General features: G+C 38.3%; 1 protein-coding gene across 1 annotated transcript; it reads left to right on the forward strand.

Moving 5' to 3' along the window:
• Nucleotides 1-890: 890 nt before the first annotated feature.
• gpr153 (G protein-coupled receptor 153) lies at nucleotides 891-15,544 on the forward strand (the record flags this gene model as incomplete). Its single annotated transcript, XM_079239452.1, has 5 exons — nucleotides 891-1,387; nucleotides 6,932-7,361; nucleotides 9,973-10,162; nucleotides 12,500-12,684; nucleotides 14,711-15,544. The coding sequence occupies exons 1-5, from the start codon at nucleotides 1,014-1,016 to the stop codon at nucleotides 15,542-15,544; spliced, it is 2,013 nt and encodes a 670-aa protein (XP_079095578.1). The 5' UTR covers nucleotides 891-1,013.
• Between the last annotated feature and the right edge of the window lie 677 nt (nucleotides 15,545-16,221).

Genomic DNA, 16,221 nt, shown 5'->3' on the forward strand with positions numbered 1-16,221 from the left:
ATATGCGCAACATTTTTTATTGTCAGTTGACAAACTGATGTACCCAAACTGGTTGAACACACAAGGATTAAATTCTCTCATCCAGCTTCGTCTCATAGTTGTCTAATTACCCTTTGGTGCACCTCTAACAATTAAAAACTAAAGCCTGTCGCAGGTTGTCTTTCAAGCACAACTGACTTCTCACCCCTATTTGGGAGTATGTGAGCTCTGTGCTGTTTTATGGAAGGAAGGAAAAATGAGTTGTTGAAACGGTTGTGATTACTGTGATATGTTTTAGTCTTTGTTGTTTCTTGGGCTAATGGTGGGCAGTGGTGGGCAGTTTCAATGTTGATACCAGTTTAGGGTCTTAAAAGAAAAAGTATTGTAAACCAGTATACAACTCAGTTGTTTAAATTATTGTATTTTAATAACTGGTGTTCTTATTTGTTTAATTTTATATTGTTTTAGAAATTATTAGAATAATCATTTCTTATTTTCATGTCGTTAATAGTTTTAACAGATCTACAGTTTAATCTGCTTTTTGTTCCTGTGACTGTAGCTTGTGCACCTTTGCTAAAATGGGTCCTTCTTTCAAATTATTGTTATGTTAACCACATAAAATATATAGCTTAGTGCAGGGAGCAGTTTACTCAACCTCATTATTTTACTAATGGGGCATTATGTCTGGCTATGGTTTATATTTAAATTGAAAATTAACATTTTTATTATATCTTATATCTGACCTCAGTGCTTCTGTCATTTCCTTTTCTTCCTCTACAGCTTCACACCATAAGGGAGCTGACTCAGCCCTGTGTTCTTCCTCTTCTAACATCCCAGCGTTGCACCACAGCCACATCCTCTCCCTTCTGTGCTCAATCCATGGAGAGAACACGCCCGCCCAGATAGGATGCCTGCCTTGCTTAACACCTTGCGTTCCCTCCTGCCCATTACCACCACCTCCTTTTCCTTACGTGTACCTGCTCTTGCCAAGAATTCCCTGCAGTCTGCCAGGCTCTGCACTGCTCCACTACAACATGGTGGATGAGGTGACCACCATGAAGGATGATGTCATCAACGCCAATACCCTGGCTTGGCTGGTCTGCTCAGGCGTGTCCATCCTGGCCAATACTTGGAGCATCCTTAGTGTCAGTGCCAAACAGAAAAAGTGGAAACCACTGGAGTTCCTCATCTGCACCCTGGCAGGCACACACATCCTCAACATGGCCATCCCTATCACCATGTATTGTGTCATAACTCTGCGGCGCCAGCACTCCAACTACGAGTGGAATGAGGGTCTGTGCAAGGTGTTTGTCTCTACCTTCTATACCCTCACACTGGTCACCTGCTTTTCTGTCACTTCACTGTCCTATCACCGCATGTGGATGGTCCGCTGGCCTGTAAACTACAGGTATGATATCTGAGTTTGATGTAACAAAGTGATCTTATTTGTGGGAATCATATCTTGTGTATGTTGTGTTTGTAATTTAGATCAGTTGGTTTTTAAAGGATTTTAATGTAATTATGGTATTGAATCCACATTACAAAATTTGTGCTGTCAAACCAGGCATTGCAGATAATTTACCTTTATGTCTTTTTTGTACTTTTTTCATTTCATTTCATTTAGTAATCATTTTGGCTGTGTTATAGCTTTATCTTCTGATAGATGTGTTTGGTGTGTCTTTGAAGAGGTGTTTAAATCCAAATGTGGCCTCCTGCCTTTGCTCTTCTCAAAAACAAAAACAGCTGTTAGTGTGTACTAGACAGCTTTCACAGCCAAAAATAAACATGCAGCTTGCCAAAGCTGCTACAAGCTTGACCAGAAGGTAGGTGTGTGCTGGTTGTGCCTAAAAAAAAAAAAAAGAGGCCCTCTACCACCTGTAGTCAGTGCAACAAGTGCATTTGTAAACAGCAGCTTGGGCATGTTCCAGTAAGCGGATTATGTTGACACTTTGAGTATTTTAACCTGCACAATAATTTCCTGACCAGCACTCCGTCAAGTGGAACTGTTTTAGTTATCTAAATTCTCTGCCAAACATATTCTGCATTTAAAAGAAACAAAAACAACAGTTTATCCAACATCACATACTGTGGATGTGGAATGATGTTACAGCACAATATGACATTGGGACTGCAATAGTTGCAGTTATTTATTATTATTATTTTTTTAAGTAATATGTCACTCTGCCTCTGGAGACTCAGCATTTCAGGTGAGAGGACATATACTTTCTTAAAACAGCATGTGTTCTGGGTTTAAATAACCAGAAGTAGAAATAGTCACTGAATGATTACATTGTATATAAACCAGTGTGAGGCAGCATCAAGAGATGCTCAGTGATGGCCAAACAATCTGCCTTAGCTTTCAGAAATCTTCAATTTCCTCCATGTGTTTTCCGGAGTGGGTTTGGACCTAAGTACAACTTTGATTTGATTCTGTTCACCATTGTTTTCAACCACTTACTACAGTTTTATGTTTAACATAAAGTTAAATATTAAGTTAATGGACTAGTTTATTCTAATTTCCACATTAACTCAGGCAACATTTCTCTCCCATATTACTTCTGTTCTCAGCAGAAGCATTCAGAACCTCTTTCCTATTCCTTGTACACTTATTCAAGAACCAATGTGGTGACATACCACACTTTTTGTCAGCGGTTTCCATGGTGAATTCAGGTAGCAGAGCTCTATTGCCATCAAATTATTCATTGTCCTCCGCTTTGGCATAGTTGGATTGTTGGGTCAGTAGCCTAAGCAAGAAGCCCAGAGTTTCCTTTCACAGGTCACTTCTCTTAGCTCCCCCCTGGGGAAATCCCAAAGCATTCCCTGGCCAGCTGAGAAACATTGTCCCTCCAGTCTCCTACTGGTGTAAAATGGCCCAGAAAACTACCCCAGGGAAGTGTCCAGGAGGCATCTTGACTAGATGCTCAAGCCACCTCATCTGGCTCCTCTCGATATGGAGGGACAGCAGGTCTACTCCAAGCTGCTCTCGAAAGGCCAGGCTCTTCACTTTATCCCTTAGGGAGAGCCTAGCCACCCATGCAGAAGAAACTAATTTTGGCTGCTTTTATTGTCATTCTCTTGGTCACTACCCACAGCTTGTGGCCATAGATGGGAGTAGGAACATAGATTGACTGGAAAATCGAGATGTTTGCCCTTTGACTTAGCACCTTGTTCACCACAACAGATCAATGCAGATGCAATTCAATTAAATTTAATTCAATTCAACTTTATTTATATAGCGTCAAATCACGGCATGCAGAAGCAGAAGCAGAAGCAGATGCAGATGCAGATGCCACATCCCAGTCATGAGATGCTTGTATTCTACCCACTTAGGAAAGGCTCTGTCTGTTTTTCCTGCAGAGGACCATGGTCTCATGTGCCGGTTTTCATCCCAGCCCCAGCCACGTCAAACTCATGCAATTGCTCAAGAAACAAAACTCCGAGTTACTGCACTCAGAGATTTTCATTTATAGGAAAAAATATATAAATATTGAGAAAAAATTATTTAACTGTGATGATCTCATGTTAGATCTTTTTTTGTGCATACAAGGGTGCTCAAAGGGTAGGAAATTTGAGGAGTGTGCATGGGTTAAGCTACATGTAGTCAGTCTTTCACTTATCTGCTATGCACATTTCTGCTTTCTCTGGCTTTTGCTTGCAGTACTTACAGTGTTAAATTGGCTTGTTACTTCTGTGCTGAAAAAAATGGTTGCTATGAAAACTGGATTATCTCCAGACTAGGTGTGATGAAAGTGAGAACATATTGGACATTTTGTATTTTAAGGTTTAAGATGGAGCCCATTGTATCTCACACATTTCAATACAGAGCATAGGAAGGTAACACGTATCTTCTATCAAGACATATTGTGTAGAATAAGACTTGTAACAGCTGTCAGGGTTTTTGCAGTTTCCAAGTGGGATGTTCTGCATCAGATGAAATGTCTCCTACCTGCACATCTGCTGGTTGTAGTTATTTAGGGTAATACCAGGGCAAACTCACTAGAATGTGCATCTGTTAACCTGAACTTCCACCTTCATATGGTTTCTGACAACATTGTACATTACAAATGAGGTTTGCCACACATTAACAGCCCTAACACAGTTTTGGTCTTGTCAGACTACCAGGACATCTGCCGTTCACACAGAATCAGATGTTCTAAGTAGCATTGCTGCTTCCTTGTAAAAACCATTTTGATGCTATATCAAACCAGCTGATTATAACTTGGAAGCAGTCATAAAATGATTAATGCACTTTGAGCACATGCAAAGGTCAGTTTGAGCTTTTGCCATAAATACAGTCAAATAACATCTATTTATTTGTTTATTTATATAATTAATTGAAAGGAGCAATGCATATTAATAGTCATAAAAATGCAAGTATTTTTTTTTTAAACAAAGGGAGTGATTAGTTCCCATCAGGATTTGAACTTGATAAACATATTTGAGGATGGTAGAGAGCCCATGCAGGGTTTCAAAAGTTATCAGTTTAATTTTTTTATTATTTACAATATTGAATTTCTGAAGTACTAAACAATCATGAAAGGAAAGGGATGTTCTATCAAATATGTGTAAAGCTCACATTTTTGAAGACTTTCTTGCAATTCAGCTGTGATTCAGGGCTTTGCAGGTGTCTCTTTTTTGCCATAAGGCAAAGAACAATAATTTTCAGCTAGATGCATTTCAAGAGTGAATGATGCAGCATATACAACCAGAATGCATGAAATCAGTATTTATATCTCCAGAATAGATACATATACCATATGGGACCCTGTAATTTAGTCAAAACCAAAGTTGTGGTATATGTGGTGAAGATAAGTATGCTGTTGCCTCCATTTTCTCTCCCCTGCTGAAAAACAAACAGTGATTTTATTATATATGTAATTACAGTTCATCTTTCATTTAAATAGCTTTGCATTTGCCCTGCTGAGCTAGCATGGCTGCCTTGTCTCTGACATTAACATACACTGATGCTCTGAATTATGAATTCCAGCCTTGTACTTAGGCAGCTGTTCTCATCACCGTGCATTCACTATCTCGTAGGAGTTATTTGCCTCGCAATGCTCTCTCTCTCTCTGGTAATAGATTCATACAGCTTGGTGACGTAACCTCCCCATGTACCTCAGGCACATTCAGGAAAGGCTAGCATTATTACTCACTGTGACAACAAGACCTACTTGTCTTTGCAAAAAGCCACAGTGCAAAAAATAGAGGTGACTGCTGCCCCCTGTGTGCTATTCATACTCTATCAGTACATCTAACCAAATATTTCAAAAATTAAAATATCTTTAAAGATCTTTTGACCATTTTCACATGTGAAAAAAAATGTACTTTATCAAGCCAGTCCTCCTCCAGAGGATTTTCATGAGAGGTTTAAGAAGAAAGGCAACATGTGCTTTGATTCGCTTGGGTAGGCAGATTGACTGTCCCGTTAAATTGCTCAAGGACAACTGACACTAATCAGAGGATTAACAGAGCATTCTTTAGCAAGACAAATTAAGCAGAAGAAACACCTTATCTGTGCGAGTCTATAATTGTGAAATCCTTTTTTCTAAGAAATTGTACATATGCTGAACTAAAGTTACAATGACATTTAACTTAAAATTTACAGAAGTCGATTGGGGATCTTTATTAAATCAATAAAAATTCATTACTCGTATACTGTGATTAGATATTCATCTTGGCCAGAATTTTAAACAAACACAATCTCTATTTTGTTCTTGCTCTGAAATTACTTGTACTTCTTGTGAATTTATTAAATGCCATGTTCAATCACTCTCAGTGCAGACTGGAAAATGTAAAGGAGCTTCAGAAAGCTTTTAACTTATGAAACTTTTTTTAAGCAAAACTTAAAAATTGCACATTGTTCTCATTGCACCATGTTTGTGTTTTATTTTGTCAGATTGTCCTTTTGTACTGTGGTGACTTAGTTATTGTTGTAATTCCACAGTGTTCTCATGTTATCTTTATGTAGCTAAACTTCAGAAGCTTAAAAGGATTGGTCTTTACATATGTTTTCTTACTGATGCCTTGAATAGCTCAGCACTACTTTCCTTGCTAATATCTTGGCAGAACTGCACAGTCTTTCAAGAAGTCTGGGAAATGAGAATACCAATCGCTACTTGTCATATTTTCAGTACAGCATGCATATTGTTGCGGCAAACCTTGCAAAGTGCCACACCAGAGGAGGACACAAACAAATTGAGCAAATTCTTCATTGTAACAGTTACTTGGAGGTGAGAGGAAATAGACCTAGATGACAAATAGACCGAGGAATGTGAGACGCAATCATTTGCTCTCAGCAAAGAATTGATTTCTCTCCACATTAATCTCCAGTCTATCCAAGCAATGACTATATGGAATAGTATTTTTTTCAGCTTACTTGCACAGATCTTCCATTTTGTAGTAACAGCGAACAGAGTTGGGTCTACTTTAAAAATTTTTTACATATTCTTATAAACTTCCTTACCATCTGTATCCTGTTTATGAAAAAAAAAAGCACACAGACTTTCCAATTAATGCTGTATTTGATTTATTCGATGCAAAATAGCATAGCTATTCATACATGCACTAAATTAGTCTTCGTCTTTCTGGAGGCTCTATTTAATGGATAAATTCAACACACAGGCAGGAAGATTTATCTCATAAAAATCTCAAGGTCTACCCATTGGTTTCAGGTAATAAAAGCAGTGCTTCTCAAACTCTGAGTCACAAGATCATTTCAGGGGATCGCCAGACAATTGTAAAAACAAAAGCCTACATTTATTTGATAAATCTGGCATTTTTAAAAAATCTAAACTGTATGAATTAAACCATTAATGAAGAGTTAAATCCATGAAATTGGCACCTCAAGGTTTAAGAACCACTGAGTTATAGGACCTTCACAACAGAAAATAAGACCAAAACCAATGTAATAGTTCAACTGACAAGATGCAAAAATCTTTCATTGTGCTTCCAGGTTGAGTAACACCAAGAAGCAGGCGGTACACACCGTGATGGGCATCTGGATGGTGTCCTTTATCCTGTCCACACTCCCAGCAGTGGGCTGGCATGACACCATTGATCGCTTCTACACCTCCGATTGCAGATTCATTGTGACAGAGATCGGCCTGGGCTTTGGTGTATGTTTTCTACTGCTGATCGGTGGCAGTGTGACCATGGGTGTCATTTGCATCGGCATTGCTCTGTTCCAGACCTTCTCCATTCAGGCGGGCCACAAAGCTGACAAGAACAAATTCAATGTCCCCACCATCGTGGTGGAAGATGCTCAGGGGAAGCGTAGATCATCCATTGATGGATCAGAACCTCTCAAGACGTCTCTGCAGATCACTTACCTTATCAGTGGCATTGTCTTCATCTATGACTTCCTTACAGGCTTCCCCATACTGGTAAGTCTTTAATCAAACAGGATTGTTGTTAAAGATGGTTGCTTATTTTGACAGTAAAGTAGTCTGGAATTAATATAAACAAGTACGATTATTATATGATATATATATATATATATATATATATATATATATATATATATATATATATATATATATATATGTGTGTGTGTATATATGGGTTGTATTGGAAACTTGAATTTCCCCTTGGGGATGAATAAAGTATTGTTACAGCCCGGCTCAAAGACTGCAGCCAAGAAGGGAGGCAGGCACAAAAAGGATTTTTTACAAAAATAAACTTTATTGAAGAAACATAAGAAAAATAAACACTTGACCAAAACAAGACCAACAAAGCAACCTAAACCAAGCAAAACTGAAGTGCCACACCTGTACAACCTCCCAGCTCTCCCAGCCCAAGCCTGGGAGACACACTGAGCTCAGGCTTGGTGGAGCTCTTAAACTGTGGCAGAGCACACCAGGCCCAGGTGTGGCTCATGCCTCTGATTAGGACGGCACCTGCAAACACTCAACAGAAAGACAAACACTTGAAGTCAAAACAGTGGTGGGGCCGTCACAGTATTCTTTGATTTGATATACATTTGCTGTTGTAAATCAGTAACCTAACCAAATGCTTTCTATGATCTCTAATTATATCAGTATACCCTAGCAGTCAAAAGTATGGACGCACTTTCACTTTGAGTTAAATGGAAAAGTGTGTCCAAACTTTCGACTGGTACTGTATGTATGTATATTATGGTATCCTTGAAACTAGAGACTTTTTCTGAGGTAATTTTCCTATTTGCACATAAAAACCACATCAGAGCATCTTGCAAATGTTGTAAAATTTGTAGCAGTGGATTTGCTCTTACATTCCTTCTTCTGAGGTCAGAGCAGAGAGGGTCATTGAATTATTCCTCTGAATTCAGACTGTCTCTACTTGCTGATGCAAGTTTGTTAAAGAAATTGTATGAAATCAACAGCAGTCAAATGACAAAATAACTAGATGGGACTTTATTTTATAAGGCATGGATGGTAAAGTCCAGTACTTGAGGACCGGTATCCGGCAGGGTTTTGTTGTTTCCCTGCACCGACAGACTTGTTTCAAATCAACAGCTTCTTGTCAACATGTTCATTTATTTCAGTCAGGTGTGTTGGAGCATGGAGATTACAAAACCTGCAGGATACCAGCCCTCAAGGAATGAAGTTTGACAGCTGTGGGGATTTGAACCACACAAACACTAACCCAGGACATTCCTTACAATGACCAAACCCACCTGCATCCTTTTTTTTGTCTTGCTTCTCTGATCAAATTACTCTCACATTTTGGTTTACATAGTTTTGTTTTAGTGACTTGGGGACTGTGTCTTTACTTTCATTATTCAATCTTGCATTGTGCAAATCTGGAATATTAAGTTAGAGAATAAGTGCTGTTTCACAGTGTTACGATTTGGTTTGCAAATTCCACCCTTAGGTTCTCATTTATTTTTTAACATGTTAGTTCACAGGGTTTCTCTGTGGATTTAGGAGCCTGCAGAAAGCTCAAGGCTTATTGTTTGTGATGTGGCCAAAAAAAAAAAAAGAAGAAAAACAGCCCAGCTTTATAAAAGCAAGTTGCCTCAGCAAAGGGTTTTTCATAAAAGAAATAATCTTGGACATATCATATTTGATGCTGGTAAAGCCTGTACCCTCACCTCGTTTTAGGCCATCTAGTCTGCAATAGAGATAGGTATTTTGGTGACTTGATAGCACTTTTTTGTCACAATTTTTTTTAACTGGTTGTAAATCTGAGGACTACCAAAAGACTTCATGTGATTACAAAACAAAGGTTTTATATTACTGATGAAATATCCTTCAAGTGCAGTGACAGACAAAACAGGTGGGATACCTGTTTGTATTCTCTGATCTAATGTGCAATTTAAATGCATGAATAGTTGTCACACATAAAAAAAATATTTTTTTTAATTTAAACTATGCACACATGGCAATACTAAGCAATTTATTCCAACACATACTGAGGAATTGTCCAGAGCCAGGATTGACTCGGTGGGTCTTTGCATTGTTTATGTTGGATTTTTGACAGGGATAGAAACCCTTTGGATAGCTCAACATAAGTGTGTCCTCATAATACGTCATACATCAGAAACTTTATACCGTTTGGTTTCTTAGTTGTTGATATGGTTTATTTTTGTGTGTGAGCTGGCACATTAACTTGTTTATGTTGACACCAGGAATGAGGTGATACCTATTTAATAGGCTAAGTGATGTGCCTGCACACACTCACTTTACTTATTCAACTCAGTGAATTATGCAGCTTAGTGATTCTGAAAAAAGGGGCTAATGTTCTCTAAGGCACTGGCAAGACTCATTATTGGTTACTTTGTAGCAAGCAGCTTGGAAAGCAATGCTGTAAGCATTTGAGTCCTGATCTGGAGTATTAGTCAGTGTAATAACTGAGTTCCAGTTTACAGAGCAGCTTTTTTATACTGTCTAATGACTTGCCTTCCCTTTTCTATAGTTTTCTTAATGTTACTAAACTGATTTCAGCATTATAAACCAAAGTCCTCTATGTAAGTAATTGGGATATCTTTTTAAACTCTTTGTTGACCTTTTACAGGTGGTGAGCTTTGCAAGTCTGAAGTTTGACCGTTCTTACAACTGGATGGTGTTGTGTGTGTTGTGGTGCTCCATTGCTCAGTCCATTCTGCTACCCATGTTTCTCTGGGCCTGCGATCGGTATCGTGCTGACATCCGCATGGTGTGGGAGAAGTGTGTTGCCATAATGTCTAATGATGACGTGGATGAGGGTAAGCTCCTGTTAGTCATCCTTCTCTCCTGCCTCATTTTTCCTACCTTTTTACCCAATAATTTGCTGTGTGTTTTATCTTGTGTAGCTTAACTTGAACAACCCTTTAGTTATCTTGTTTGGCTAGCAATCAATATAATCTTCACTGACAAAACAAAGTAAGTTACCATAAGACTTTTGACTTTATTGAGGGATATTTTCAACACCTTTTTGCCACTGTAAGTATGATTTGGGGATATTTCTTCACACACTTGCCAAAAGAAAGTCTCACACCAATATTTTGTTGACCCTCCTTTATGTTTGATTACTCATTCACCATTATATAGTGTCAGATAGTTTATGCAATGTCACAACATTTATTTCTGTTTAGAATTACAGTAACTGTTTACCAAGATCTTGGACGGATGATGTGAAAGTCATCTTGCTGTATAAAGTCTTCTCCAGCACACCTCAAAGTTTTAAATGGGATTAAGCTCTTGACTCTCTCCGGTAGCTAATCCATGTGTTAAAAAAAAAAAAAGTCTCGTGCTTCCTACACCACTGATTCAGTGTTTGACTCCAATAAATGTTGACATTGTCATCTTGGAGTAAAATTGCAGGGAAGAAAAAAAATGTTTTCATAAACAATCCTTGTCATAACTGTAGAAATCAACTGACCTCACTTTTTTGGCATCACAAGATTATTGAATCTGAATTTAATCCATGTCAATGCATTAAAAAAAAGAAATATTAGATCATATCTATATAGTTTAGCTGGATATTTTGTGTCTTTTGTTGCAGCAGGGTCTTAAGTCAGTGGTCAAATGTTATCATGTGACCTATCATGTGACCTCAGTTGTCAGGAGATCAAAATGGAAAAGACAAGTGTCTGTAACTGAACTATTCAGAAACGGATTTTCTGTGTATTTATACATGCTGTCTACTGTCTTATACTTTTTTTTTTATTATGCTCTGACACTAATGTAACAGAAAAGAATAATATCATTGGATATAGAACATATTTACCCTGCAGCACTTTTGACTTTTAAACTTGGCAATCTTCTCTTGAAATGATCTTACATGATGAATGGTTCCCCATTTATTTCTTGGATTACAGATAAACGGGAATAAATGTGGTAAAGCTGAAAAGCATTTTCATGTCATTATGATGGTCATATTTCCCTCAAGTCAGAAAAGGATGTGGTCATTTTTTTCCTGGATCCAAATTCAAAATACATTTGAAATTGATGATTTTTGTGTGTATGTTTATTTTATTTTTATTTAATTTGCATGTTTTACTGTTTTGTTATTTGTGGGATGTTGCCCACTTTGTTGTTAGATACTCATCTAAAGGCAGAAGTACTGATAAAACAGAGCTTAGATAATATCAGTTGAAAAGACATGAAAAGAGCACTTACATCTTGTATCACATAAATTCACATGTAGGGGGGCTGAAAGTGAAGCACTTCACCAGAAACAGACACTTTAACAAAATCTAGTCCCAAAGTTAGGTCACATGATAATCTTAGATAGACTCATGAACTTGGTCCATGATTTTTACACTTATTGTAAACTGATGACTGTAATGACTTTTTTTTAAAAAAAATTATTGGCATTGTTTGAACTTAACCCAATCTGAATCCCTTCTCACCTTCTTCTAACCCTCTAAACCTTTTGATCCTCTCCCTCTTTTGACACCCCTTCTCAGAACTGCTCATTGTCCAACAGGAGCCATAAAAAACACAATATTCTGTGTGAAAATTAACACTGCCAGTTCTCTGCTTTTTTTCCAGAGGGCTTGCCATGTATAACCCATCACCGTTGTATGTATAAGGATTGTTTCCTGTTTTTCCAAAGCTACCGACTTGCATGCAAAGCCGCCTGTACAAATAGCTGCTCTCATCGTTCATCCTTTTGATCAGCATTTTCCTCAAGATCAGCATTTTACACCCATCTCCAACTGATCTGTAATGAACATTAAATGCAGAAATTGGGAAAATATTTCAGTAGATGGGTCATTATAAGCAACAATCTTTCTTTTGTTAAAAAAATGTAGCCACCGAGATTCTTGATACTTGATTTAACAGGGTTCCTAAATTCTCAAAGCCAGTTGACGGTTTTTTGTTTTGTTTTTACCTGTTTAAAACATTTAAAATGAATTCTTGGCAACTTTTGTGGCAAAATGATCTTTTATTTTTTATATAAAGTTTGCATTCCTGAGCAGACACATAGGAAAAAACACAAGTCAGAGAACGATTGAACTTGTCTCTCTTATCTTTTCGTCTGTTTGTCTGTATGTCTTGTGTATGGAATCCGTGGCTCTCTAATCCTGACGCTCGTGCTTTTCTGCACTTTGCAGAAAACAGCCAAGATGGAGGAATTCATGCCGACTTAATATATGACAGACCATATGACTATAGCTCGGCACCTGAAATCGTGACGATAGACCGTAATGCCAAGTATGAGTTCTCAACCTTAGAAAGGGGGGTTCTGCAAGGGTATCCATTGAGGGAACAACAGGAAGATAAAATGCAGTATTTGCAGGTATATTTTTTTATTGATTTTCTTCATTTCTTTTATTTGATCATTTGATTTCATTTTACTTTAATGCTAATGTGCATGAAAGGGCCTTTTGTGCCTGTAACAGCATCTTGATTTAATTTTCTGGAATCATTAGACATATTATGATGCTATTTTTTTTATTTGCCACAGATTTTTTTGGGGACTTTCTTTTATTAAACATGAATCCAAAATACACTAAGGCTGACTAATGTTTGGTAAATATGACCATCAGCAGTTCCATCCAGACATTAGATGTGCTCCATTTATCAAATAGTGTGTCTTAGTCATGGACCTGCTAGCAACAGTTCAAAACATTGTTATTGTGTAAGAGGGTAAGAGTGTAGTAACTGACTTACCTTCTACATTTCAGGAATCCCTCAAGGCTTTTGGAAAGCAATAAAAACATCTGCTTATGTTGTGCCCAAAAAGCATTGTGTCCATTAGATCCAGCATCCATCCCAGTCAGATGCAGTGTTGCAAAATATTCATTTTCAGCCTGCATTAACAACAAAGCTTGAACTGACATGCAGCCTTCTAGGACAATTCTGAAAAACCAACTTAATTTCTGTTTTATTCTAATACTGACCCAACTCTCTAAATTACTGTTAAAATTCTGGCCCATTATAATTCATCTAAGAAAAGAAAAATGTGAAAATGTAAATTATTTGACTTGGCCTGGAAGACTGTGGTGAGGATATCTAACTTCAGAACCAGTCAATGCAACCCGCACAATATTAACTTTTATATAGCATCATGCAGTAATACTGTGTCATCTTTGTAGTAAACAATTTGACAAGGGCATCCTGAGGCCCAAATCTTTATATGTAAATTCATTAGAAAAAAAAAAAAACACAAAACAAAACTATTTAAATTGGTCCAGCACCCCAGATGTCCAGCATTATATTGGACATTTCAAACACAAATACTCCTATGGAGATCTATCAATTCAATTTGACTTTTTTTTAAAGTCTTGAAACAGAGATGTGTACAGTAGCCATCACTCCATTTAAATAAATCATTCCTCCATCCATTGTCTCTGTGCCATATTTACAATAAAACAGATTAATATCCAGATGTCTCACCCTTTGTAAGTGTGTGATTGTGAAATACAATTACATTTTAGTTTGTCACGGGATGACTGACTGAACTTTGATTCAGTCACCATATTTCTGTTGCACCTAAAAGAGTTATTTAAGTAAAGCATGAATCTGTCATCAAACTTTTCAGATCTTCATCAAGTAGTTCTTCCATCACTGAACTGCTATGTGCCTCATGGTCTGATTGCAGAATAAAGCTTTAGCTTTATTGGCTCCCTTAAATCCATCCATCCAAATCTGTCCTGCATCTCTAGTCATTCTAAAGCTTGTGCTGCCCTCTGCTGTTCAGCTCTCTCACTTAAACCATTCAATGCTACTGTATCATCTGCTGTTTAATTTCTCTGCATTTACTGAAAGCCACCACAGGGGGGCAGGCTGAAATCAATCTTGAAGCTCTTGACGTCACCTTGACAAACCCTCTGTCTCTTGCATAGTTGTCAGAGCAGAATGTGAGTATAACATATAGGCAACTAAAGATCTTTATATAATTCATCTCTACATATAGATAAATTTGATTAATTTAACTGTATTTTTTTTTTATCTGTGTTGAAGCTCAGATGTGTCCTGAGGGATTAATTATGCATTTAAAGTTAAATACTCAAAATCTTGAACATGTACTACATGTGGGATTTTATGAGATATTTTAGTGATCAATCCACAAATTTGCACAGTGCAAGTGAAGAATCACTATGATAAATCTGGGTTAAAACTGCAATGTACTTTATATTACTGTGATGAATCCTACATGTATTATGCTTTGTAAGTGATAATGGCAACAAATTAAAATTAGTGATGTTCCTCAGCATGTGTCGTATCTAATGTGAGGAGCTTTTATTTAAATTATTTTAATATTGAAATAAAGGTTAGAGTTTCTTATACACTGGAGTCTTTGATCTGTGTCTTTTGTCCAGGTGCCCCCTACAAGAAGATACTCCCACGACGAAACCGACATGTGGACCAGCGACCGGATCCCCTCATACCTGCACCGTTGGGGCTCCACCGAGGACATGATAGTGACTGCCCACTACAGCTCCACCTTGCCGCGCCGCGAGAGGCGCAGGAGCAGTCTGGTCTCCTACCACGAGGAGAGCCACCCCCACCATCACCCTCACCGAAAGCGGCGACGCTCTGAGGATAGCATGCACTCCCTCAAGCACCTGCCCCGCGTGGTATGTGGTGGGGAGCGCTACGAAGACGAACTGCGTTGTTTCAGCCGTGATGAGGTGATCAACTTCATAGATGAGACGCCGTTGCCGAGCCCTAGGAAGAGCCCGCGGCGCTCATCCACCGTCTCCCTAATCCCCAACGTGTATGAACAGCACACAGTTCTCCTGCCTCACTTCCCCCTCACAGACTTTGAGCATGAACCTCAGGCACTCAGGCGACCTACAGAATACAAAAGGAGCAGTCGAGGCAACTCACCTGACGGTTCCCCCAAACCTTCTGGAAAGAAAAGCCATGGGGCTTGTGGTTCAGGGAAAGGCTGCAGAGATCGTACACGAGATGGGAAACAGCAGGATGAAGGGGGCTCACCTGGGCGCCGCCAGCAGACTCCTGGACACTCTTCCAGTAGGCAGAGGACAGGTGGGGGTGCTGGGGCTGGGGCTGGGGCTGACTTGAGACAGCAGAAGATCCTAAACAAGGCTGAGAGTAAAGGTAGCACAAACAGTTTTGTAAGCACACCCTCAGCATCTTCCTCGGGATACATCACCTTTCACTCTGATTCTGTAGGCTCCACCACCTGAAAGCAAAGTTTCTTTGTTAATATCATCATTATTTTAAAGAAAACCTCTGGGATATCAGTGTGTAAAGGAAAGACACATTCAGAAATCCAGCAGCCTTTTTAATCATGCCACTGTTCATTTTTATTGCATAACAAACATACATCTCTTACGCTAAATGGCCTTAGGAGCTTTGGACATATTTTCTGAATGGGCCTTTATTTAGTGCGTAGGCTGGTGACTGTGTATTAGCAGGACCAGCTGTTCAACTTTCACATCACAAAATATCCACTGATGAACACTTTTCTCCCAGCACTGATCAAAGAAACTCTTTTTAAACAGTGTGAACATTCCTCAACCTTGTTTTTGCTGTTTGACATTGTTTCTAATGAAAGCCTTTTCAGAGGTATTGGTCAGGATGTTTTCTCTCTCTTTTCTTTTTATTTTTATTTTTTTTTTTTTTTGCTTAAAAACTTAAACTCAATTTGTTTTAATTGGCCTGTATCTAGTGTGTGTTTTGTAATATGGACACAAGCTTTCATGAATACTGCGCATTTCTCTTGAGCTTGACTTCAGGACGTGATGCATTTTACATATTTGTTTAATTATGATCATATCATACAACTTTTCTATCTACATTACTGTTCACAACACATGAAAAGCTTTCTTTGAGCACCATATTTTGAAGTGAAATGAGTGGT

This window comes from Telmatherina bonti (assembly GCF_933228915.1).
Source record: "Telmatherina bonti genome assembly, chromosome: 4".
NCBI lineage: Eukaryota > Metazoa > Chordata > Actinopteri > Atheriniformes > Telmatherinidae > Telmatherina > Telmatherina bonti.